General features: G+C 43.7%; 1 protein-coding gene across 1 annotated transcript in view; it reads left to right on the forward strand.

Annotated features, from left to right (window-relative positions):
* Positions 1-3,013: 3,013 nt before the first annotated feature.
* LOC311061312 (neuronal membrane glycoprotein M6-a-like) overlaps positions 3,014-26,793 on the forward strand; it is a gene marked incomplete at its 5' end in the record, with an annotated part of 36,431 nt that continues 12,651 nt past the window's right edge. Inside the window, one exon of the mRNA XM_084079904.1 lies at positions 3,014-3,050. Within this exon, the coding sequence (XP_083936030.1) occupies positions 3,014-3,050 (37 nt within the window). The remainder of the gene's footprint in view (positions 3,051-26,793) is intronic.

A 26,793-nucleotide genomic window follows, 5' to 3' on the forward strand; every position in this document is an offset into this window, starting at 1 on the left:
GTGGCCCCTAGGGACCACACCCAGCTCACCGTGCCAGTGGCCCCTAGGGACCATACCGTGCCAGTGGCCCCTAGGGACCACCCCCAGCTCACCGTGCCAGTGGCCCCCATCCAGGGACCACACCCAGCTCACTGTGCCAGTGGCCCCCATCCAGGGACCACACCCAGCTCACTGTGCCAGTGGCCCCCATCCAGGGACCACACCCAGCTCACTGTGCCAGTGGCCCCCATCCAGGGACCACACCCAGCTCACTGTGCCAGTGGTAGAGCCCTGCGCTCCCCTGCCCGCTCCCGTTGTATTTCTGACCGTGCCCCGCCCGCAATGATTTAATTTATGACCGCCCGCCGTTAACTTCTGACCTGCCATTTAGTCCCGTATGTAGGACCGCAATATCACCGTCCAGTCCTGTATAAGCCTCCAAAAACATTACAAAACATAATGAGATAGTGAGCGGGCGTGCATGAGAGAGAGAGGGACTGTTTATATGTGAGGACTCGCTCAAAGAGAGAGAGGGACTGTTTATATGTGAGGACTCGTGTTTATATTGCGATGGACATATGGCAACCCGACGAGCTGAGCACAGCGCACAGCGTGAGAACGAACATGAGAGAGAGAGAGAGAGAGAGAGAGAGAGAGAGAGAGAGAGAGAGAGAGAGAAATTACATTTCCCTCTGAATGTAGCCATAAGATTCATATCTTGTTAAAGTAAAGCATGACCACACATGCTCTACTGCAGGGGTCTTCAACGTTTTCAGGCCAAGGACCCCCTAGCTGAGAGAGAGATGAAGCAGGGACCCCCTACTCTATACTGTATAAAATTGTGTTTCAGAATAAAGTTTTTTTTTTTTTACTTAGTCTGCTCTTTTCCCCCTCTACACCTATAGCCTCTTTGCCAAAAATAGCCGATCAGCTATTTTTGGCTAATGTTCCCCTCAGAAAAGGAATTCTAGGGTTCAAGTGGTTAATGTAAAAAAACTAAATCCTATCACACAAAGATTTGGCGGACCCCCTATAGTAGCTCTGAGGACCCCCTAGGGGTCCCGGACCCCCTGTTGAAGACCCCTGCTCTACTGTATATCAGGTTTATTGCAGGGCGGTACAGGATTTTGCAGGGCCCGCAGGTTTGATTTTGGAACGACTTCCATAGGTTGTTCCTGACCGCCTGTATTTAAATACCGCCCGCGCCCACAAGACCTGCGTAGGGATCCGTGTGGTTACCATGGGATCCCGCTCCCGGTGCAGGTCTCCGCCCCCCCCTGCAGGGACCACACCCAGCTTACATGCCGCCAGGGGCCCCTGAGGGCCGCGGGGTCGTCAAGGTGCGCCGTCGCTCCAATCCGCAACAAACAAACAAACAAACACGGTTCAAGAGTCTGGCATGAGAATACTCACACCCAAAACTCATTTAAATTGCACACGGGGCGGCAGTGGCTCAGGGGTAGAGTGAGTAGAGTGGCCGAAGTAAACTGGAAAACTGCAAGGTTCCCAGTTCGATCCCGGGCTGGGGCGCTCCCCCAGAGTTATTGTGGAAGTGTCCTTGCGCAAGACGCTGAACCCCTAACTGCTCCCGATGAGCAAGTTGGTGCCTGGCATGGTTTCCTCCGCCGTGAATGTGTGTGTGAATGGGTTAATGGCACAATCAATGTAAAGCGCTTTGGATAAAAACGCTACATAAATGAACCATTTACCATTTATTTTTACCACACAAAAGGATTATAGGCTGGATGGATATTATTGTTTGTTTATTCTTGTTTATGCCTATATATTTGGAAACCATAGATACTGCAGAACAGACCGCGTTCCCACATACTATTAAGTCGTGGCATTGTGTGATGTTCCCATGATCACATAAATAATACGTAAATAATACGTAACCCTATAGTTCACTTCGGGGGCTCCGTACTTTTGAAATATTTAACTTCCATTTTACAATGGAAGTCAATGGGGCTGTGATCAACATCATCATCATTTTGGACACATCATTATAAAGGTGAAAATGTTCATTAAAGTTCAGAAACATTCAAAACTTCACCAGAATCAGAATCAGAATCAGAATCAGAATCATCTTTATTGTCATCACAGGTTTACAGGGTAAAGTAGTGGGTGAAATTAGTTTTCGTGCCCATCGTTCATTAGTTTGATTGATTGATTGATGTACTTTATTTAGTAAGACATGAGAACAGTACATGACAGTACATAACAGTACATGGAAGTACAAATTCACAATACAAGGTCTACTAAACTGGAAAGCTCATTAAGCACTAAGCTTGTTTAAGATGAGATCCCCGTGCACACAAATCATGATATCGTTCTCATCGTATCGTTATATCCATAGAAGAAAGAAGGGGAAGAAGAGAGAGGGCGAGGGGGAAAAGGAGATAAAACAAGATAAAACTAATAACAAGTTATCTACATATTCACACATGGTACGTGACGTGACATAAGATATACAGGTGTTTGTGCATAGCAGCAGATGTATAATGTACATGATATACTTACGGACGTTAGTTAAGGTGCGAGAAAGACAAGTCAGTGCGTTGTACATGGGATCAAGGTGCAAAATATCAGGCGTGCTATGCGGTGCTACGCTTGGTGAACTTGTAGATCTGTTTTCTATTTTCTCTATTTTTGAAATAAGTGATTGCCTCTCAAGAATGTAAAAAAAAAAACTGGGACCCTCGGTGCAGAAACGCAGAGATACACTAGAGGGCGCCGGAGAGACGGAGAGCTGAGGCAGAAAGGGAAAGAGGGGCTCCCCTGTGTTGAGGGAAAATAACACACACACACACACACACACACACACACACACACACACACACACACACACACACACACACACACACACACACACACACACACACACACACACCCCAGCGCACACATACAGTACACTCACACACACACACACACTCAGACAGAGTCTAGTGCATATCCACAGCCACAGAGCAGAGTGCTGAAGGAGCTTTGAGCAGCTTTGTAACGAGAGGAGATATACGTCCAGAAACCTGCTGCAATGGAGGACAACATGGATGATTCACAGAGCCAGAAGGGTAGGAGAGAGAGAGAGAGAGAGAGAGACAGAGAGAAAGAGAGAGAGAGAGAAAGAGAGAGAGAGAGAGAGAGAGAGAGTGAGATGTCTCTGTCTTTGTGTCTTTTCATCATGTCCCATCTGTCATTTTACAGCGCTTTATGGTCCACCCCCCCCCTCTCTCACAGGCTGCGCTCGCTCCCTTTGTGTGTGTGTGTGTGTGTGTGTGTGTGTGTGTGTGTGTGTGTGTGTGTGTGTGTGTGTGTGTGTGTGTGTGTGTTGCAGAGAGAGAGAGAGATGCATATTCTATGGTTTTATAACCTCACATTTGTCTCGATTGGAATCTGAATTCTCCGGTGAATCGCGTCCAACGTTTTAGAACCTCAGCCTCTCAGCCTCTCTGCCTCACCTGCCTCACCGTGCACCTGCTTTAGAGGGACTGACGGAGGGAAGGATGGACAGAACGGATAGACGGAGGGAGGGACGGACGGACAGATGGAGAGATCGATAAACAACAGATTGAAAGAGGAGAGGAGATGCCAAGCATCAGATTGGACAGGGCTGTTTTGGGGAGGATGGATGGGTGGATGGATGGATGGATGGGTGGATGGATGGATGGATGGATGGGAGGGAGAGAGAGAGGGAGGGAGAGAGAGAGAGAGGAACAAGGAGGGGGCGGTGGGAGTTGCAGGGAGGGGGCAGAGAGGGAGAGAGCGAGGGGTGGGTGGGGGAAGGGGGCTATGGGGTGGAGAGAAATTGAAATGTTGATTGAAAATAAGCGGGAGAGTGGCAGAGGGGGAGAGAGAGAGAGAGAGAGAGAGAGAGAGAGAGAGAGAGAGAGAGAGAGAGAGAGAGAGAGAGAGAGAGAGAGAGAGAGAGAGAGAGAGAGAGAGAGAGAGAGAGAGAGAGAGAGAGAGAGAGAGAGAGAGAGAGAGAGAGAGAGAGAGAATGGAAGGGAGGGGGGGAGGTAGTGGTGATTAATGCCCCAACCCTGCTGGTTCCTTTGTGAGCCTCCATTGTTAGCGCTTCACGCTTGTCAGAATGCTTCTATCCCCCCTTTCTTCTCCCCAGCGTGGATCCATGTCCTCCCCCCCCCATCCCCGTTCTCCCCCTCTCATGATAAACACTGCAAAGACCCTGAGAGTGAGGAATGTAACTCTAAGAATGTACAAATGGAACCAAATGTGGTTACATTTGCTACAAAACGCTAATCAATGGATGTTAGTGTCAATCGTTTTAAGCTTATAGATGGATCAATGGAACGCCGTTATATGGGTCTTACGTCCTGTCTTTGCCCCTCCCTGTGTTTTTCACTTACATATCATATACTCCCTTTTTGTTTGCCTCTATAGTTGTTGCCTGCGTCGAGCCCATTTTCTTTCTCCGTCGCGCCCACAGCTTCGCTCGCCGGGAAAAAAAAGACGACAAATTTTCCAAGAAATCCGTTCCTTTTTTTTTCCCCCGGCGAGCGACAGAGTATAACACTGGGCATTAGTCGTGCCTTTTTATTTCCCTTCCAATTCTCTTTTTCCGATGGTAGCGGCGGTTTCATTCATCCGTCCATTTCGCCGCCTCGCCCCGTTTCGTGCGCTCAAGCCACACAGCATCCGCTCGGTTGCCACGGCAGCACGCCCATGGCGATGTTATTGTTGTTGATGGCGGTGAAAATGGGCGTGTCCGCACGGCATGGAAAATACCCCCCCGAAAGAAATGTGCCGTCGGGTTACACCGCTACCAAACCAGACGCTGTGCGAAGAGGAGAAGCAGAGACATTCATTGTTGATTGTTTATTCTTTAATTTATAGTTCTTTATTTATTCATGTTTTGGGGAAGGAGGGGGGTGGTGACAGCGTCTGTGGGAAGGGTGCCGTCTATTGTTGGGTGAGCAGATAGCGCAGTGATTCATTCTGGAGGGAAACCGCCTCAGCCAATCAAAGGAGGAGAACAGGACGATGCAATGTTTTAACAACATTCTTTGTCTCATGCATCTACTGTATACCTCTTCAATCTTTCAGTCTTAGGTAGTTGTAACTGTAGCTGGACTGCTTTTCCCCATCTATATACACCAAATCTCTTTGCCAATAGAAATAGCAGATTTACAAGCTCACAACGTGTCGCATTTTGACGTGTTGTGAGCTTGTGGATCTGCTATTTTAGGCAAACGTCCCCCTCCCCCCAGAATAGGGAGGCTCATGGGGTTCAAGCTGGGGTACAAGTGGTTGGTGATTCTTCTGTTATTTCTTCCCTCCAGCCTCCTGTTTTAATACAATAATACATACTAATAATAATAATAATAATGCATGTGATCAACAAATACAAACAATGTACACAGGAGAAAAATGAAGAAGTGGAATGACACCTCCTTTCTATGAGCATTTACATTTACCTCTCCTTTGTGCTTTCCTGGTAGATGGGTTTTCAGGCCTGTTTTAAAGAAACCAATGGTTCACATCCTTCAATGCATTGGTTCTCAAAGTGGGGTCCGAGGACCCCCAGAGGTCCTTGAGGGAGTTCCAGGGGGTCCCCAGCTAAATGATAGATAGTTCATGATAGACAGCCTAATGCATGTGAAACTGGGAGTCCTTGAAATTAAAATGGTTGAAAAATCACTGCTAGAGCCGTAAAAATCTTCTCTTATGGGGGTCCCTGGCGTATCTTTTCAAATGGGGGTCCGTGGGCTAATAAGTGTCAATTTGGGGGTTCTTGACATGACGATGAAGTTTGAGAGCCACTGGTTTAATGAATGCTGGTGTCAGGAGTCAGGACATTCTACATGTTGGTGACAGAGTAGTAGAATGAGATTTTTTTGGGGGGGGGCACGGTGGCGCAGTCGGTAGCGATGTCGCCTCACAGCTAGAATGTCCTAGGTTCGATTCCCGCCGGGGACGCTGTGGGCACTGGGGGTGTGTCTTCTCCTCCGCGTCACCAGCGCCCATACCCTAGGTGGGGTTGGCGAAAGGGCCTACTCTGTGTGGAGTTTGCATGTTCTCCCCGTGTCTCCTAGGGTAGTTAATACCCTCACAAAAACATGTAGTAATCCTGGTCACTATACTGCCTCCCCCTGGTCAGCCGGGGCGCCTGATGGAGGGGAAAGGAACTGGTTGGAATAACGTGTTCCTTCCACGCGCTACGTCCAACCGGGGAAACTCCCCCCTGTCAGGTGACAAGAAGGTCAGTTGGCTCTCATGCATTGAAGGAGGCATGAGCTCGGCCCTGGCCTCCCTAGGCTGGTGGGGGGAGTGTAGTGCCCAGGATCACTTAGCAAATTGGCACCGGGTAAAATTTTACCAGGTCATGTTGCTCCCTCTTGTTGTGGCTGTGGATGTCACTCACTTTGGAGAAGTTTTTAGACAGGTGTCAGGGTATTGTCTCTTTGACTATCTTAAATACCAATCCCATTTTAACAGCTTATAACCAGTCTTCTACCCTGAGCCATCCCAGACTAGCTAAGTGTGTTGGAATCAGGTGGGTCATGGGCTTAAGGCCTAGTTGTATCCGTTTGTTTTAGGAGGTTTGAAGCTTAGTTTTTAGTGACATTGAGATGTCGGAGATTCTGAGATTCTGTGTGGGGTTTGTCTCCTTGACTCCTCTCCTACCTCCTTGCCTCATGTCCTTTGTGATGATTGCACTGCATCCTTAGCAGGGAAACAAGTGTGTGTGTGTGTGTGTGTGTGTGTGTGTGTGTGTGTGTGTGTGTGTGTGTGTGTGTGTGTGTGTGTGTGTGTGTGTGTGTGTGTGTGTGTGTGTGTGTGTGTGTGTGTGTGTGTGTTTTCTGAGTTCAAATCAAAGTGCTGAGGGACCAAATAGCAGATCTACAAGCTAGAGATAAAGAAGCAAAACAGGAGGAAACAGTACAACTGTGTGTGTGTGTGTGTGTGTGTGTGTGTGTGTGTGTGTGTGTGTGTGTGTGTGTGTGTGTGTGTGTGTGTGTGTGTGCGTGCGTGCGTGCGTGCGTGCGTGCGTGCGTGCGTGCGTGCGTGCGTGCGTGCGTGCGTGCCAGAATATGTTCTCTTTGTGATTGGACTCATTTCATGCAGGTGTACTGGTGTTACGCACACTATTGTAACAATAGTGTTTATTTGCTGTTGTTGTGGTGGTTGTGGTGACAGTGACACAAATGAAGTACTTTCATCTGAATTATAATTCAGAAAACTGAACTCAAGTGAACTCACACACGCACGCACGCACGCACGCACGCACGCACGCACACACACACACACACACACACACACACACACACACACACACACACACACACACACACACACACACACACACACACACACACACACACACACACACACACCATTAACAATATAAACACATATCAGTTGATACATGTTTCTATTATCTAGTTGCTTTACACGGCTCTTGATAGAAGTGGACTAAACTTTTTGAGCTTCAGTTCTCTCTTCCTCTTTCCTTGATAATGCTGCTATTGAAGAATATAACTCACATGTTACTCTATGAATGAATGAATATATATACATGGAGATAACAAGCATTAACAAGCACAGACCCCACTCTACACTGTTAAATCCTCAGTGTTCATTTACTGTATTCTTGAAAAAAAAAAAAAACAACACAGCCCTGTAGTGGCTGGTAGGCAAAAACAAAATCCCTAAAACTTCCCTGCAGGGACGTGCACAGATAGACTCTAGGTGGTGCTAGAGCAACTGCCCTTTGCCCTCTTGACCAGAAGTGCCCTTTTGAAAAAAAAGAGTAAAAAAAGTTGTTGTTTTTTTCAGTTTACAGCAGGGGTCTTCAACAGGGGGTCCGGGACCCCTAAGGGGTCCTCAGAGTTACTACAGGGGGTCCGCCAAATCTTTATGTGATATGATTTTTCTTTTTACCATAACCACTCGAAGCCTAGCATCCCTTTTCTGAGGAGAAAATTAGCAGATCTACAAGCCCACAATGCCTCGCCCTGCGAGGCGTTGTGGCTTGTAGATCGGCTATTTTTGGCAAAGAGGTATAGGTGTAGAGGGAACAAAGAGCAGACCAAGTAAACAAAAAAAAGTATAATTTACTTGAGCACCTGCCCCTCAAAATGTCTGTGCACGTCACTGAACTTCCCTATAACAGCAATTTGGGTTACTTTAATTTAATTTGAAGATAATACCATTTTTCACAAGTGGTCAAATGAACCGTGGGAGGTAATTAACTTCATCTTCTCCTCATGGGACATTATTCAGAACACTTAGGCTACCCATACGCCACACCGCCGCTAATAAACTAAATCAATATTCAACCGGAAAATAATGAGGTTGTTACTGCTAAATGATGGCTTCACACAGGAAGGGTTTTCTGGACATGAAAGAACAGATGTTTTTTTTTTAACCTACAGCCATTTCATTACCGCGGCCGCTAGTGATGCGCGGGTCGGGTTTTTTCATGACCCGCCCCGCCCCGCCACGGAACCCAACCCGCCTCAACCCGCCCCAAGAACCCATATATAAATCTATGGCTCAACCCGCACCGCGACCCACGATTTTTTTTTTATTCTGTAAAATCATGGTTAGAAAATAATCCCCAAGTGTATTCAAACTGTTTTATTGTTATTATTCTTATTAGGCTTAGGGTTTTAGCAGTGGTTTTCAACCTTTTTTTGCATCAAGGACCCCCAAATTGACACACATTAGCCCACGGACCCCCATTTGAAAAGATGCCAGGGACCCAACCATTTTGATTTCTTGGGGGTCCCAATCTACACTGTATCATCATCATTAGTGTTCATTTAACTCTGAGAGTGTACAAATGGAACCAAATGGACCCGTTAGGGTCCATTTGGTTCCATTTGTACACTCTCAGATACAGACACATACAGTAAGGGTCAATTTGGTTTCTAACTATTAATTTGGCTGGGGACCCCCTGGAACCCCTTCAAAGACCACTAGTGGTCCCCGGACCACTGGTTGAGAACCACTGGGTTATAGTATTCAAAAGCACATGCTTTTTAAAATACTTACGACTTGAGGCAGATTCTAGAAATGCCCTTTTAAATCCTAATAGTTTGAATGGGTTAATTAATCAATAAGTAATCAAAAAGTACACATTAGAAAGTACAAACAATATCAAATATAGTGAAAATACCAGATCAACAAGTTCACAAGGAGCTTGTTGTTCTGCTATTTTCACAATATTTGAAATGGGGCTAAAAGTATATATTTGTCTTTGAGTGAAAGTCATGAGTAATTTTTTCAATTCAATTCAATTTTATTAAAGTGTCAAATCACAACAAGTTGTCTAAAGACACTTTACATGTAGAGAAGAGACCCGACAATCCCACCCTGAACAAGCAATTTTTGCGACAGTGGCAACGAAAAACTCCCTCTCAACTGGAAGAGAGAGAGAGAGAGAGAGAGAGAGAGAGAGAGAGAGAGAGAGAGAGAGAGAGAGAGAGAGAGAGAGAGAGAGAGAGAGAGAGAGAGAGAGAGAGAGAGAGAGAGAGAGAGAGGGAGAGGGAGAGGGAGAGAGAGAGAGACAAAGGAGAGACAGAAAGAGATACAGTGCAGGTAACAGTAACAATAGTATCCAACAATACAACAATACAAATACTCAAGTAAGGTACAGATACTCCCAGACATAACTGAAGCACTGTACTCAAGTAAATGTACTCTCGTTTAACCCACATCCATTTGATTATTGAGACCGCTAATAAAATGCAACTCAACAGAGAGAAGAGCCATGTCAATACAAATGCACTTAGAAGACCCAGGAGGAGAGGGGAGGGGAGGGGAGGGGAGGGGAGGAGAGACATGGAGAGGAGAGGAGAGGAGGTTGATATGTTATGACAGCTGGCATGTTGACACTTAAAGGACAGATTAACCCCATGAAGCCAAATTCTTCTTGATTTAGTGGAAGCTTTTTGTATTGAAGATTAGAAAGAAGATCTTTCCGTTTAATAAACCTTATCCATGGATCATTTACATGTCATTTACATGTCATTTACATGTCATTAACACTGACTCTAACTGTGGCTTTTATCTATCTTGTATGTTGAGTCTCTCCAGACAGATTGTTGGCCCCCACAATGTTTTGAATCCTTCTGCGTAGAGCTGGCCAATTCACCTAAAATATATCGATACCTATATCCAGATGCAATAAGTGGTTCTCAAAGTGTGGTCCGGGGACCCCCAGGGGTCTTTTGGGGTCTATTCTTTTTTTTAAAAATTGCGAACAGTTTTTGCTAATCTTTGCTTCTACATATAATTTTGGGAGCCCTTGACTTGAAAAAGTTTGAGAACCATTGCTCAAGACAGATTGTTGGCTCCCACACAAGTTTGGAATCCTTCAGCCTACAGGCAATTCACCCTAAATATATCCAAACCCATATTCAGAACCAATAAGCCACTTAATATTGCTCATGTAGGTACATTTTATAACCAAGAACCTTAATATAATTATATCAAACAATATGAATCACAGAATAGCATTTGAAGATTGTGGAACATGTCACAGATGTGACATGAGCCTGCCATTGACACTTCAGAGAAACATTAGTGAATTGTCCAAACACTGTCACAGAGAGAAAGGGGGGCATTTGTGACATGGTGCCAGGTTTGAAGTGGCCGCATTTCACACCAGGCAAATCAGGAAAGACAATGAGGGGGAAATACTGTACAGGGAAAGTGAGGAGAAGTGTTAAGAGGTCAGATGTCATGGCTCTAGAAAATGTAAATAAATAGCTAAATAATATTTGGTATTTTCCTCTGACTGTCGATGCTGCCGAGCAGCATCGACAGTCTAATTCAAAGAGGCCGTTACAATTTTCAACATTATCTATATATTTGCTGTATGGTTAATTATTTAACATGCTTTTTACACACTCACGCACGCATGCACGCACGCACGTGCGTGTGTGCGCGCGTGTGTGTGTGTGTGTGTGTGTGTGTGCGTGCGTCCGTGTGCGTGCGCATGTGTGTGTGTGTGTGTGTATGTGTGTTTGATTTGAGCTCTAATGTACACTCCTTGTCGTCATGACGACGCTACAGTCAAAGTGGGTCAGTGGACTCTGGCCACACCCCGGTTGGCATGGCAACAAGGCCAGTCAATTAAACATGAGCGCTGCGATGAGTCATACGCTCACACAACACACACACACACACTCACATGCGTGAGTCCACTCACGCACGCACGCACGCACGCACGCACGCACGCACGCACGCACGCACGCACGCACGCACACACACACACACACACACACACACACACACACACACACACACACACACACACACACACACACACACTCTATTAGTATTGCTATACTTGTGGACGTCAATATTTTTGGACGGCAATTGTATGAATGCCATTTCCTTTTCCCGTTTTTAGCCCTGACCCTACATAGCTGATCTACAAGCTCATGCCATGACGCATTGTGAGCTTGTAGATCAGCTGTTTTCGGTCAGACAAATGTCAACCCTAACACAATGTCTAATTCTAACCCTATAACCCCAACATGCATCTTTTGCTAATCATAAACCTATAACTCATATGAGTGTGTGTGTGTGTGTGAACGTGAATGTGAGCGTGTGTGTGTGTGAGCGTGCATATGAGTGTGTGTGAGTGTGAACGTGAATGTGAGCGTGTGTGTGTGAGCGTGCATATGAGTGTGTGTGTGTGTGTGTGTGTGTGAGTGTGCATGTGAGTGTGCATGTGAGTGTGCATATGAGTGTGCGTGGAGCGTGCATGTGAGTGTGTGTGTGTAAGCGTGCATGTGAGTGTGTGTGTGTAAGCGTGCATGTGAGTGTGCATGTGAGCGTGCATATGAGTGTGTGTGTGTGTAAGCGTGCATGTGATTGTGCATATGAGCGTGCATGTGAGTGCGTGAGTGTGCATGTGAGCGTGCATATGAGTGTGCGTGGAGCGTGCATTTGAGCGTGTGTGTGTGTGAGCATGCATGTGAGCGTGCATATGAGTGTGCGTGGATTGTGCATTTGAGCGTGTGTGTGTGAGCAAAACGCATATCCTGATGATTGAAAGGAGACTTTAAACTAGCGACTGGAGGCATATAGAATTTATGACAATTTTTAATACAGTAAGAAAATCTAGTCTAAAGTTTGTCAAAAAACCCATTCACTTGCGTTAAAATAAATTCTTTCTGACACCGCAGGTCGGCGCAGGGTAAAACAGCGCCACTCTGGCCATTTATAAGCTTCCGTGTCGACCTCATCGTAAATATCTAAGACTTGCCCCTTGGTTCAACCACAGAACTTCCAGGTATAAATCCACATGGTAGTTTTACTAGGAAAAGGCCAGCCTGATGACAGCCTTGTTCAACAGTCTGATGGTAGATTCATGTTTACTGTCTGGTCTGATGACATGACTCCATCAGACACCATGCACCTGCTTCCCTACTTGAATGTTATATTCCCTTCTTGAATGTCTGTCTGTCTGTCTGTCTGTCTGTCTGTCTGTCTGTCCGTCTGCTTGTGTGCCTGCCTATATCTGCCTGTCTTTCTGTCGGTTTGTCCGCAGCTAAGCTAGCAAACAACTGAACGGTCGCTCAGTGCCAAAGTTCTCGTACATTAATCTCGTACTGGATAGATAGCCATCCATCCAGTCATCCGTCCGTCCGTCCGTCCAATCTCCTGTCATATTTGGGCATGTCTTTGCAGCCACTATTTCATCAAATTCAAATCCACCATCTTGGAATTTCTAATCCCGAATGGAAACCGGAAAACGGATGCTAATTGGGTGGGAAGGGGAGCGGGGGTGGGTCTTCATAGGCTTTAAGGCAATGAAAATGCTTCTGCGACCAGCAGGAAGGGGAAATGTTAATGAGAACTGCAGTGTTTTCATTACTTCCACAATGGCTTCATTGTGTCAAGATGGAAAGCCGAGAGAGAAATGAAGCCGGGATCCACTACATGTTGAATCACATTGTGTCACAGATTAAACTTTGATACATTTCATAGATAGCTTCAAAGACTTGTTTGACAGCAACTATCATCAGTGTTGGATTCATGTTAATGTGTATTTTCAGACATTAAACCACTTAGAACCTCATTACTTAGTAAACTCTACCTTTTGCTCTGTACATTGTCTGCTCTTTCCTATACACATATAGTATATCTCTTTGCCGCAAATAGCTGAGCTTGTAGATCTATACATTCGGCAAATGTTCCCCCCAGAATAGAAATGCTATGGGTTAAAGTGCTTCACAAACAAAAAAAGAAGTTCCTTTCTCACAATGATTTGCCATCCACCTATAGTAGCTCAGAGGACCCTCTAGGGGTCCTGGACCCCCTGTTGAAGACCCATGATGTAGTGCAATGCCACACCTGTTTCATATGTTGTCACCAGCTAACACTTCAGGGCATAAAGAATAACAACAATGCAAGCAAAAGTGGAGCAGGCAGTCCCAGACATCAATTCAGTCCCTATTTTTTGACCAGGGTTTTGGTGTGAACACTTTGGCTTCCTCTGGCCAGTCCAACTCCCTCTGTGTGTCATATAGTATTCAGTATGTAATGCGCAAACTGGTCAGGGATGAGAAAACAACCAAACAGGGCACCGTCTATTTCCCAGAGCTGATTGGCTCGCTGAATGCAGTGGGTAGAAGGGCTTGAAGCCGATTCTACATGTCTCCTAAACAGTTTCTGAACAACGTATGTTTCTATATCAGTGGTGCTCAATCTTTTTCATGTCAAGGACCCCCAAAATGATATGTATTTGGCCGCAGACCCCAGTCAAAATATGTTGTTCCAAGGACCCCCAGAAGCAAAGATTTGAGTTAAAAATATTCGCTTTTAAAATATATATATTCAAAGATTTGCACACATTTTCACGATTTTTCAAAAATAGCCCAAAGTGTAAAATAATGCTTTTTAGCTCAAATCTAAAAATGACAGTTCCAGATCTTAATGGGTTAAGTAGCTTGGAAACGGAAGTGGTCGAAGGGGGTTTGTCCTCAGGGACACACCGATTATCCTAATGTTGTTGCGACGGACCATGGATTTGAACCCATCATACGTGTCTTCCATTTTAATCAATTCCGCAGAAAGACTTTGCACAATCGCCTGGAATGCAGCAATGTCCTTATCTGTAGTAAAGGATGCTTCTGTTTCTCCCACCGTAGTTTTCAGACCTGTAACATCAGACTGCAACGTTGTTATCTTGTCGGACGGTTCTGTATTCAGAGCAGCTCATATGTATTGGTTGCCAAGTCATTTCCCAAAGCAGACTGCCGTTCAGTTGGAAAGATCTCAGCAATGTCGGTGCGCACAGAAGCGAGAATCTCAACTTTGAAAATGAAGCTGATACATGGGTACTCTCTCCTCCTGATTGGCTGAAATTGTGTCAACTTTCTGACAATGTACTTATCTGTTTAAAGAGCTGTTACTGAACACTACCTCTATAGTAATGATTACTATCAGAAAAAAGAGCTTTAACCTTTTAACAAAAAAACACTTTGTTTAAACGGAAAATATATATCACTTTACCCTACCTTTAATGATAGTATAACAAGAACATTAATGTTTTACTACTAATGTTAACCACAATTTGGCTGCCGTGTTGGATTATATTATACATATTGAAGTGCTGGATTGAGTGGGTCCCAAACCTCTTTGGAGGTTTTCAAGTGGTCCCTGATCCCGGAATCAGATGGTTCCATCCAGCTTCCATCCCAGACTCCCCCTGGGTTATTGTCCAAGTGTCCTTGAGCAAGACACTGAACCACTAACGGCTGCTGATGATCAGTGAATGTGTGTGAATGTGTGAATGTAATGCACATTGTGCTTGGATAAAAGGTGCAATATCTCATAAATGCACCATTGTATGCAGTGCTGCTGTTGTTCAGCGGTGCAGACATAGATGTAAAAGTGTAGACGGTTCTCAGCCTCCTACAGTACATTGCTGGGTTGCATGTTGCTATGGTTACCATAATCAATGCATCTTCCTATGGAACAAACAACCAGCCACCATGGATTGAATACGTCCATCTTAGATACAGGAGCTCAGCCAATCTTTGCGGTCAAACTCATTCGTGTGTGTGTGTGTGTGTGTGTGTGTGTGTGTGTGTGTGTGTGTGTGTGTGTGTGTGTGTGTGTGTGTGTGTGTGTGTGTGTGTGTGCGTGCGTGCGTGCGTGCGTGCGTGCGTGCGTGCGTGCGTGCGTGCGTGCGTGCGTGCGTGCGTGCGTGCGTGCGTGCGTGCGTGCGTGCGTGCGTGTGTGTGCGTAAAAAATCTAATAGGCATATTCTCACTCTTTGGTGTAAACCTTGTATGTCCATAACTGCTTTTTCAAGAAAATTAAGAAATAACCTGTGTTCCAATGGATACTTATCATTTAGTCACAATCAATTTTCATCGGTTCAACATTTATAAAACCCACAGACACACTGAACCACTATCAACCTGGCCTCCATATTTGGGCATGTTCTCAGCAAAAAATACATTTTACAAGCTCTAGCAAATCTGCTCTTTTTGCAGTTTTCTCATGACAAGGTGTGAAAGGTCCTGAGGGTATTAACATAAAAATATATCATAAAGAAAATATATATATATATGTAGCTGCAAGGTTTCTGCCCGACAGCGATGCTGTGTATTAGATTCTTTATTTGTTCCCAGTTTTTACCGGAGGAAGCTGAATAAAAGTAACGTGATGTGACACGTTGTGAGCTTGTACATCAGATATTTTAACTATTTTTGTGCAACACCGTTGTGGGGAGAAGATAGGGTTTGAGTGGTTAAAGGTAGGGGAAGTGATATTTTGTGGTCAAAACAAAACGGTTAAAGCACTATATTCTGACAGTATTCATTCCTTGAGTGCTTTTTCAGTAACTATGGTCTCCGCGTCTCTCCAGCTCTTTAATAAACATAACATTGATTTTCAGCTGGGTTGCAAATGTTCAACTAATCAGGAGAGAGTACCAATTTATCAGCTTCATTTTTATTGTGTTCCAGTTAAAAAAATGTTCTGCTCATTTCTTTGTGTCATCACTTCGTTATCCTGTATGAGTTCTCTCTCCTGATTGGATAAAATTGGTATCAAAACCTGAAAATGCATTTTATGTTTATTAAAGAGCTGGAGAGACATGGAGACTCTGTGTTACGAACCCCTAGTCTAGGGTTAGGGGAAGCAACATAAAATGCAAAAGAACAATTGGAATGTAACATTGAATATATATTTATTATAAACATAACTAGGAATATTACAATAATAGACAATACATACAAAGGAAAACGTATCTAACTAACATAACCCAACTACAAGTCTGAGCTAAACACAACCCAAATAACAAGAGAACTGAGTTGGTCATGGATCAATCTTTCTCCAGGCTTCCAGGGGCAGATAATGAAAACACAGTCTCTTTTAAAAGCATTCAAAGACAGTAGGTTTTGGGTGATAGGACAGAGGAAGTGATCCTCTGCTGCCGAAGCTGACAGTTCTCTCATCGGTAAAGTGTGAGATCCAGCTTTATAGGAGACTGGGTGTGGCCCCCAGCCAATCCACCGCCTGTGTCACAGGGCTCATCAGAGCCAGCCAATCAGTGGAGAGGACCAATTTCCCCACAGCAGCAGGCAGTCTCCAGTAATCAACAGTTTCATGACACCACAGGCAGGTGTCAGTCCATTCATAGCCAAGGCTTCAGTCTCATACAGAATAATATACAATGGCAAATATAATAGATCTAAATAAAAAAATACACAAATAATACTATAATAAGTATCACTCCTATTACTGAACAAACACCCAATAGCAATAGTACTATCCTAGTTATGTAACACTTATTTAAAAGGAACATAACTTACCCTACCTTTAACCCATTAAGACCTGAGGCAGATTCTACAAAATGTCTGTTTTTAGAATGTCTTCTTCTAAAAAAGATGTATGTTTCTATGTCAGTGGTTCTCAAACTTTTTCACGTCAAGGACCATCAAAATGATGTGAAACTATCTCAAAATAGTTTGTTCCAGGGACCCCCAGAAGCAAAGATTTGAGTTAGAAATGTTCGCTTGAAAATATATATATTCAAAGATTTGCACAAATGTTCACGATCTTTCAAAAATAGCAGATCTACAAGCTCGTAGCGCGGCACTCACTATGAGCTTGTATATCTGATATTTTTGAACAGCCAAAGTGTAAAAGAAATGCTTTTTTTTAGCTCAAATCTAAAAATGACACAGATGCGTCCCAGGTCTTGATTGGTTAATGGATAACACACTTATCAATTATTAATTTAATTGAAACGGTGTTGGATAGTTGTTTGTGTGTGTATTTGTTGCTTCCCCTCACAGGGTGAGATTAGATGCAACAGATCTACGGCATGTGGAGCCTCTTCAGTTAAAGTGCTCCATATGCTGATCATGAATAATTAACATCACCGTCCATCTCCTTAATGTGCTTTGTTGCGATTGGACGGCTTCCCTCTTTGTTCTACGTGTGACTTATTATTAGTGTGTGTGTGTGTGTGTGTGTGTGTGTGTGTGTGTGTGTGTGTGTGTGTGTGTGTGTGTGTGTGTGTGTGTGTGTGTGTGCACGCATAAGTGTTGATCCTATCATTGCTTGTTGTAGTAGGCAGATGTTTGTGATGATGACTATGCTCTCTCTCTCTCTCTCTCTCTCTCTCTCTCTCTCTCTCTCGCTCTCTCTCTCATTCAATTCAATGGGCCTTGTTGGCATGAGAGAACATACGTTTACGTTGTCAAAGCAAAAGTGGAACAAAACAGTCAAAACAACGTCACGTTGTAACACACATTGTAACTTGGAGGAAAATGAGCTTACAAAGTCATAAGAATTGTGCATTTGCTGTCAGAAATACTCATACAGTATACATACACTGTTGGAGAGGTTAGCTCGGGATCAACTTTTACAACAAATGGCAGCAATACAAAATGTATAACTGAATGTTTAAACGTATTTTCTCTGTTTGTTTGTATGTACAGTACTGTTATGTACTGAGACCACTCTGGGCAGACAGCACAGGAATACACATCATTTTTGGAAGTCTTGGTTTCATGACATAGAATTTAACATTTGTTACGTATTGTTTTATTTTTTGATTTTCTGACCTCAATTACTCCCAAAAAACATTGAACATACAGTGGATTTTCTGTGGTCTGGGGTTTACTGAATAATTAGGCTTAGAAAAGTGCTGTGATTGGCCAGTGGACTTTGATGTCCATTAATCCCGCCCCCTCTCCTCCCTTCTCCTTCTCCCCCCTGGCGGAGCAGAGGCGATGATTGACAGGAAAAATCCCTCAACAGTGAGGGCTCTCCATTGAACGAATGAATAGTATTTAACGGTTAAGGATGATTTTTTTATTTAATATGTAGACTGTCTGCAGTGAAATAAATACATTATGGTATTTACAATCTGATCCATGCTCAGCCCTGCACCAATCAAAGTTACAGGATTGTTTTAAAGATGGGGACTCAGGGGAGTTAAGAATTCAGAATCTCAACAAGAGACACTGGTTTCTACGTGACAAGAAAGAGACAGAGGAGACAGTGGTACAGGCAGCTGGGGCGTTAAAGCTTTCATGACATTCAGTTTTACAACACATTAAAAGTCTTTGTCATGGTCCTTCAAACGTGTATACAAAGTTTTAACTGAAAATTCCACTCTAGTGAGCCATTGCAGGTGTTTTTCTCTCACATTTCTAAAGCCTTTTCAACTGCAATGAAAAAATAAATCTTTGCCTGCGGGTGTCGCTGTTGAGGGATTTTTGCCTGTCAATCATCACCTCTGCTCCCCCACCCCCCCCCCCCAAGGATAGGGGAGGGGAGGGGCGAGAGGAGGAGAGTGGGCGGGATTAATGGCCTGTGACTTCACTGTCCAAGGGCCAATCACAGATTACTTTTCAGCTTAATTATTGGGAAAACCCCAGACCACAGAAAATCCACTGAATGTTCAAAGTTCAGGTTTTTGGGGTGTAATTGAGGTCATAAAACCCCCCAAAAAACGTGTTTTTTTTTTAAAAAAGTGAAAATGAATGTCATAAAACCTTTAAGACCACTGAGGCCAAAGGGGATGCCATTGTTTTGAAGGGCACAAGGCCAAACTTTACTATTACAATTTAGATCATTTAGCTGCCACTGATCCAGAGCGCTAACAATAAGCGAGGTAAATAATCACATACATAGAATGCTGAGAGAACAGTGTATTAGTGCAGTGTACTAAATCAGTGGTTCTCAAACTTTTTCATGTCAAGGACCCCCAAATTGACACTTATTAGCCCGCGGACCCCCATTTCAAAAGATATGCTAGGGACCCCCATAAGAGAAGATTTTTTTACGGCTCTAGCAGTGATTCTCAACCATTTTAATTTCAAGAACCCCCAGTTTGACATGCATTAGGGCTACAGACACGCATTTAATGGCATTTCTATCACTTGGACCGCAATCTATATTGTAAAATCTGTCAATTTAACTCTGAGTGTACAAATGGAACCAAATGGACCCGTTAGGGTCCATTTGGTTCCATTTGTACACTCTCAGAGTTACAGATCCATAAGGGTCCATTTGGTGCCTAATCTATCATTTAGCTGGGGACCCCTTGGAACTCCCTCAAGGACCCCTTGGGGTCCCCGGACCCCACTTTGAGAACCAATGTACTAAATTACATTGTTAACATTTGTGGCCACAGAAAACAAAGAAGAGACGAACGAGTGACCGAGATATATATGTTTGTATATCGGCCACATCTCGGTCAGTCGCTGGCATCAATCAAAACAATGAAGAGACGAGTCTTCATATTATGGCAGAACGTTTGGGAGTGAGCCTGCAGTTCTGACTGTATAATGGGCCTTTTGTCCTACGGTTTGGGAGCCAGGAGGAAGAAGAGTCATAGGAGAGTTTTTGAGCAGAGATGACAGAGCCAAGAGATTTAGTGAAATGCATTTATTTTCATTTTTGGGGGAAATATTTGTATCAGTGTGAGACAGTGTAGAACCCAAATGTAGGACAGGTCAAATGCAAAGGATGTCTTCTCCCAAACTCAAGAGAACATGGGTGGAATAAATGCAGCTGAAATCACGAGGAGAACATAACTACAGCAGATCACTGTCACCATAACAACATTGAAGAACAGACTGATAATCTAGGGAACTGAGGGTTTAAATACACACCGTGTTAACCAGACACAGGTGAACACAACTGACAATGAACACATGGATAGGCTAGGAGACTAACAGGACACAGGTGGAGATAACTAGTAATATAACAGGGAGGCGAGACAAGACAGGTAACAGTAACTAGGGCAGACAGGAAACACTATAGGAACAATACTACAAAATAAAAGGAACACAACAGTAAACTAACCAAACCACTACTGAACAGGGCACACTCAATATCACTACAAAATAAAAACACAACATTTATGAAACATGTTTTAACATGGAAACGATTGTGACGATTATGCAAAGGAATTGTGATTATCTCATTTAATTGCAATTAGTCGATTATGTAATAATTATGACAGGCCTTTTTTACTGCATGGAGTGCAGGTTCTGTGGAGTGGTCTGGTTTGAACTTTGAACAATGACTGGCTGGGATCCAGCAGGTTGTTTTGTGAGAGATGGAGAGAAATTAAAGCTGGTTGGAAACGACACGTTCAAGAGTTTTGTAAAGAAAGGAATGGAGTGACACCGCGGTCTGTAGTTCTTAACGTCTGAGGAGTTGGTTTCTTGAGGAGCGGTGTGACTCTGGCTGACTTGAGCCTGAGGTTACATTATGTGTTGATGATGGTGTGGAATATCAAGGAAGGAATGGAGTCTAGGGCAGTAGTTATCAAACTTCTTCATGCCAAGGACCCCCATAGATACGTATTTGGAACCATCTGAAAATGTTTGTGCCAGGGACCGCCAGATGATTTATTTAAAAAAAAATCTATATCATTCAAACTGTTTTTTTTTCAATATTAAAAAAAAATAGCAGATGTACAAAATGTACAAAATGTTTTCCATATGCTTTCAACCACGCGACCCTATCGGTTTGGAGGTGTACTGCACTCTGATACATTATAACGCCGGCTAAAAAATAGCTGGCGATTGGAGTAAAATGCTTTTTATTAACCAATACGGAAGATACGGGTACATAGACCCGGGCGTTTTAACTTGTTACATCCATGGTCGTGGGGTCAGCACTTTATATTTGAAATTTGAAATTATTGAAATTATGTAGATGTAGGGGTTGTAAATTTCAAAAAACAGGAACAAGTAGCGCCTTGACTGTCATGATATGACAGTCATGTTTCAGGGCTATAGGACCGATCATGTGGAGAGAGAGAGGGGAGAGAAGGACAGGCGTGAGTCATAATGACATGTTGGGTTTAGCGTTGGGTGAGTGAGTCAGACACCTGATTAGCAGGAAGATGCTAAAAAGAGCTTCTGATGTCGTCAACCTTTCTCTTATCAAAGTAGATGACGAAGGCAGGCAGGAGAGAGATGAAGGGGGAGGGGTTTAAAGGGATAGTTCACCCCCAAAGAACTATCTCTTTAAGGAGGGAGGAGAAGGTGGAAAACAGCTTCCTTGGCTTAGAGCTTTGGCTTTGGTCCACCTACACCAAATCTCTTTGCCAAAAACTATAGCCGATCTACAAGCTCACAATGCATCGTTACGATAATATGTAACCTTAATGAAAAAGAGCCAGTCTTGCTGCTGTATGCGTGAGCATCATACAGCAGTAACCTACCTTACTGTATGCGTGAGCATCATACAACAGTAACCTACCTTACTATGTGTGAGCATCATACAACAGTAACCTACCTTACTATGTGTGAGCATCATACAGCACTAACCTACCTTACTGTATGTGTGAGCATCATACAACAGTAACCTACCTTACTATGTGTGAGCATCATACAACAGTAACCTACCTTACTGTATGTGTGAGCATCATACAGCACTAACCTACCTTACTGTATAGCACTGCCCATCTTTCGCCGCAGGCTGAAAACCCACCTCTTCAGTAAACACTACTCTGACCCTTCCTCTTAGCCATGTCTACTTGTTGTCAATTATTTGTACGGACTCTTGTTTTATTGGATCTTGTTTATTTGATAGACTTATTTGTTTTAGCTCTTGCTCATTTGATTTTCCTATTTGTCTCACCTGTTTAAGAAAGTAGGTAGCTGATATATTGCACGTTTACCTTAGCACTAGGTATGCTCTTAGCTGCTTGTTTTATAAGAGAATGCACTTCAGACTTCTGGTGATTAGTAGTTGCCTTGCCTACCTACGTTGAATGCACTTATTGTAAGTCGCTTTGGATAAAAGCGTCTGCTAAATGACTGTAATGTAATGTAAATGTGAGTATCCATGCTCACACTGAGTGGAGGACAGCATCCTCAACCTGCTACACACAGCTGAACTCCCACATATATGTGGTTCCTTTCTTTTTATTCTCCAGTACATTCAACACTATATCCAGAGGCTCTGGGCTATGATGAGCCTGGGTTTACCTGTGATGTAAAAACAGCAACAGCAGCCAACATGTGCGTGCCTGCACTCGGTTCACGTTCTGTATCAGTACAGCTGTCTTTCCAGTGAGCCAACATGCACGTTACCCTGACTCTGTTTGACCAGAATGGAACAGAGCCTTAATTAGTATCATTGGTAACACCTGTACAGGATGTAACATTGCCCTATACTATTACTGTATGTCAGTAGGAAGTCATATCATAGGTATTGCAGCTTATTACGGCTGGGGCCAGACACATGCAAAAACGCTTTCGACCAATGGACTCGACTCAGGAGCTTGCACACGGAGTTGCAAACGGAGGTGACGCAAAACGCGCCACATAGGCCCTAAATAGGCCCTGCCCGTCACATTTCCCAACCCGGAAGAAGGGGTGAAAAGGGAGTAGTATGCGCTGGGTGAGCAACTCTATACAAGTGGATGGGCGGGGATTTCCAGTGCGCTCTCTACTATTTTTTCTATAACTCTATGCATTATTTTGACGGCCCGTCGTTCAGAAGTACCATTGGTCAGACAGCATGCATTATCACTAAGCCTGACCCTACCTTAACCTCAACCTCACAAAAACTATGCCGACACTAATGGGCCGCCCGGGCTTGAAATAGCCGCGAGCAACTTAGATTCTCCTCCTCCTCAGGTTATCCTCTTTGTATCTGTCAAAGTCTTCGTTTCATAAAAATCCACCGAAGACATGTGAGCTATACTTGCTGTCAATACATTCTGTGTATTGACAGCTAAGTGTTGGAGTGCCTCCTAGTATGTGCAATTTAGAAACGGGTCGTATGCAGGACCGTTGAGTGATTTCCAACGACCGCTTCCAAACTGGAACACTTAGAAAGATAATCACCTACAAGTAATGTATTGACAGAAAGTAGCTCGTAACAAAACTACAGTGGATTTTTATGAAACAAAGACTTGACAGATACAAAGAGGATAATCCAAGCTTAACGTTGTTTAATACAATCAGATAGGACTTTTCTGTTTGTGTGGTTGGTGTTGCAACTTAGATGCCTTATAGCAGTGGTTTTCAACCTTTTTCATGCCAAGGACCCCTAAATTGATATACATTTGGCCGCGGACCCCCAATTGAAAATGTTTTGTGCCAGGGACCCCCAGAAGCAAAGATATCAGTACATTTTCGCATTAAAAAATATAAATATTCCAAGATATGCACACTTTTTCAAGGTTTTTCAAAAATAGCAGATCTACAAGAGCTTGTATATCTGCTATTTTTGAATAGCCAAAACTAAGTGGTTGAAAATTATCGTGACGCTATTAACTCATTTTGCTGGGGACCCACTGGTACTCCCTCAAGGACCACTGGTGGTCCCCGGACCACCGGTTGAAAACCACTGCCTTATAGCATCCCAGTTGTTTGCGGCTAGGCTTGAAATAGGTCTATTATATGAAAGATGATCAGCAAGTTCCACTACACGAGGTCTGAAGGTCATTATTTCAACCTGTTCATTGTCTGTGTATGGATGACATATAGAGCAGTTGTAGTTGTAGTGTGAGCCCCCACCTTCGTTGAAATAACCCACTTATAGCCAGTGTTCCTGGGTGTTTGTCATGTGGGGGATGGCAGGGTGCATTCAGCCCTCCTCAGTAAGTGTAAAGATGGTGGTTACGTGTGAGGTGCTGTTATAACGTTAAGTGCCATCTCCTCTCTAATGGACAGTCAGTCATTAGATAGTAACACTGAAAGGCCAAGTGGCAGCATGAACACGTTATTATGTTTAACCACTTAAACTCTTTATCGCTGCAGTCGGGCAGAAACCTCTTATCTCCAAATATATATATATTTTTAATTTAAAATTATTTTTGTAACCCATTTTCTCACCCAGTGCCAATGCCTAAGCTGTAATCCTGGGCGCTACTCTCCCTCTGCCAGCCTCCATATTTGAACTTGTTGTGTATGTTCGTAAATCAATGCCCTACTTGATCATACTACAGCGTCACACAAAAGTTAGCACAAAGGTAGCAGATCTACGAGCTTGCGTCACGTTTCGAGCTTGTAGATCTGCAACCTTTGCCTTTTAATCGTGAAAAGTAACAGTTGTGGACATATGAGGTTTCCACCCGACAGAGACGCTATACTTCATTGACCGCAGCCCCCCAGCACAGTGGTTATCAACCTGTTCAGGCCGTGAACCCCCCAAAATAATCATACTTGAACTGGGGAACCCCCATTTTGTTCGACTTCGTTCCACAGATAAATATTGTGAAAACAGCAGATCTGCAAGCTCACAATGCCTCGCAACGCGAGGCGTTGTGAGCTTGTAGATCGGGTATTTTCAATTTTTTTGCCACTTTCTTATATTATTTGACAATTGATGTAGTATTTGGTCTTTTTATTTTCTTGAGGTATTAAAAGACCTTAAATAGTCACTTCACTGTCATCTGGGGACCCCCTCAAAATCATGTGGGGACCCCCCTGGGGGTCCCGACCCACAGGTTGAGAACCAACACCCCAGCACTCGTCCTTTGTCCTCTCCTTTCCTCCCTCTACACCAGGCAGGGGTCTTTCAGGCCAAGGCCATCTTAGCTTAGAGACAGAGATGAAGCAGGGATCCCCCCCCCCCCCAGGGACCCCCCCACTACATCTATTGGAATACAAATGTGTTGCAGATTAAAGGTTTTCATAGATAGCTTCATAGACTTGTTCAACAGCACTATCATCAGTGTTGTGTACATTTATATATTTTCTCGTTTGTTTATTTACACACTTTTTTGCTATTAATATATTGGATTCGTGTGTATTTTCAGACATTTAAACCCTCAGTATTTTGTATACTTGACTTTTGGCTCTGTACTTGGTCTGCTCTCCCCCCCACCTCTACACCTAACCCCTTCACCGAAAATAGCCGATCTACAAGCTCGCAACGTGTTGCAGCGCGACACGTTGCGAGCTTGTACATCTGCCATTTTCAGCAAACGTTGCCCCAGAATAGGGATACTATGGTTCAAGTGCTTAATGTACAAAACAAACAGCCCCCCTGTAGCAACTCTGAGGGTCTCTTCACCAAATATATTCACTGAAAACAGCTGATCTACAAGCTCACAAACCGTCGTGGATCGGATATTTTCACAGAATGTTCGCGCCATGATTGGGGACGCTAGGCTGCATGTGATCAAACTAACTAGTGTGTGTGTGTGTGTGTGTGTGTGTGTGTGTGTGTGTGTGTGTGTGTGTGTGTGTGTGTGTGTGTGTGTGTGTGTGTGTGTGTGTGTGTGTGTGTGTGTGTGTGACCCAGGCACACATTAAGTCGGAGGCGAATAGAAAGTTAAAGCCCCCTTCAAAGTTTTGCAGGATGACAGTTGTACTTCATGTGTATTTATATATATCCTGTAGGTTGTAAGAAGTGTTGTGAGAGGTGTGTATACATGCAGTGTATTTATTTTCAAAACTTTATTTATTCTCGAAGGACATTCATGTTGCCCTCATGTTCAGTGTCGTCGAGATACATCACAGCACAATTTCATTTTCGTTTTCACTGATAAAACAAAACAAAACGGAAACTTTCCCCTAACGTGTGATACAACACAAGTTTAAAAGCAGTTGCAGACACTTGTTATTTAATATTTCAATTGTCCGTATGTTATGGGAGAACAGATCTTAAATGTATAAGCTGTAGGTCATTCCAGGTGGTTGGGGCACTAAAACAAAAGGCTATTTTCCCCAGTTCAGTCTTTACTTTGGGGACCTTTTAGCGTGAGCCAATCACTGGAACGTGTCCTATGTGTTACAGGATTCCAATCCAGCAAAGATTTAATATAATGTGGTAAAGTCCCATCAATTGCCTTAAAAAATAAACAGGTACCAGTGTTTGTTTGGCCTGTCGGCCAAGGAATGTCACGGTGTGGTTCTGGAGGTGTAGGACTCAGGTGCAGAATAGACTGAAAGAACGAGCCCAATCGATGGTCTTGAAGGGCGGAGCCTTGGAGCACTCTGATTGGTTAGGAGATAACAAGGTCCTAAGACCAGCGTTCCTGCAAGGTTCTCCCAGGCTTTTTTTCTTTTGAAACAAAAAAAAAGGCATGGGTTTCCGAGGCTAGGTGCAGAACGACAGAGAGAGGCCGAGCAGTGAATATTCAAGGGGGTTTATTTAACAAAAACCCACACAAGGAACACTTGGAACAAAGAACCTCAAAATACTCAAAGACTAGAATAACTTGGATAACTAAGCAGACAGGAAACACAAGGAACAATACTACACAATAAAACACCAGGGTAACAGACTACACAGAACTAAAAGACCAAAACAGAACAGGAATACAAAGTAAAAGTCCAAAAGTAATAAACACAGACAATGTCCAAGGGCTGAGGAGTGGACCGT

This window comes from Gymnoscopelus microlampas (genome assembly GCF_963454915.1).
Source record: "Gymnoscopelus microlampas genome assembly, chromosome: 2".
Lineage (NCBI taxonomy): Eukaryota > Metazoa > Chordata > Actinopteri > Myctophiformes > Myctophidae > Gymnoscopelus > Gymnoscopelus microlampas.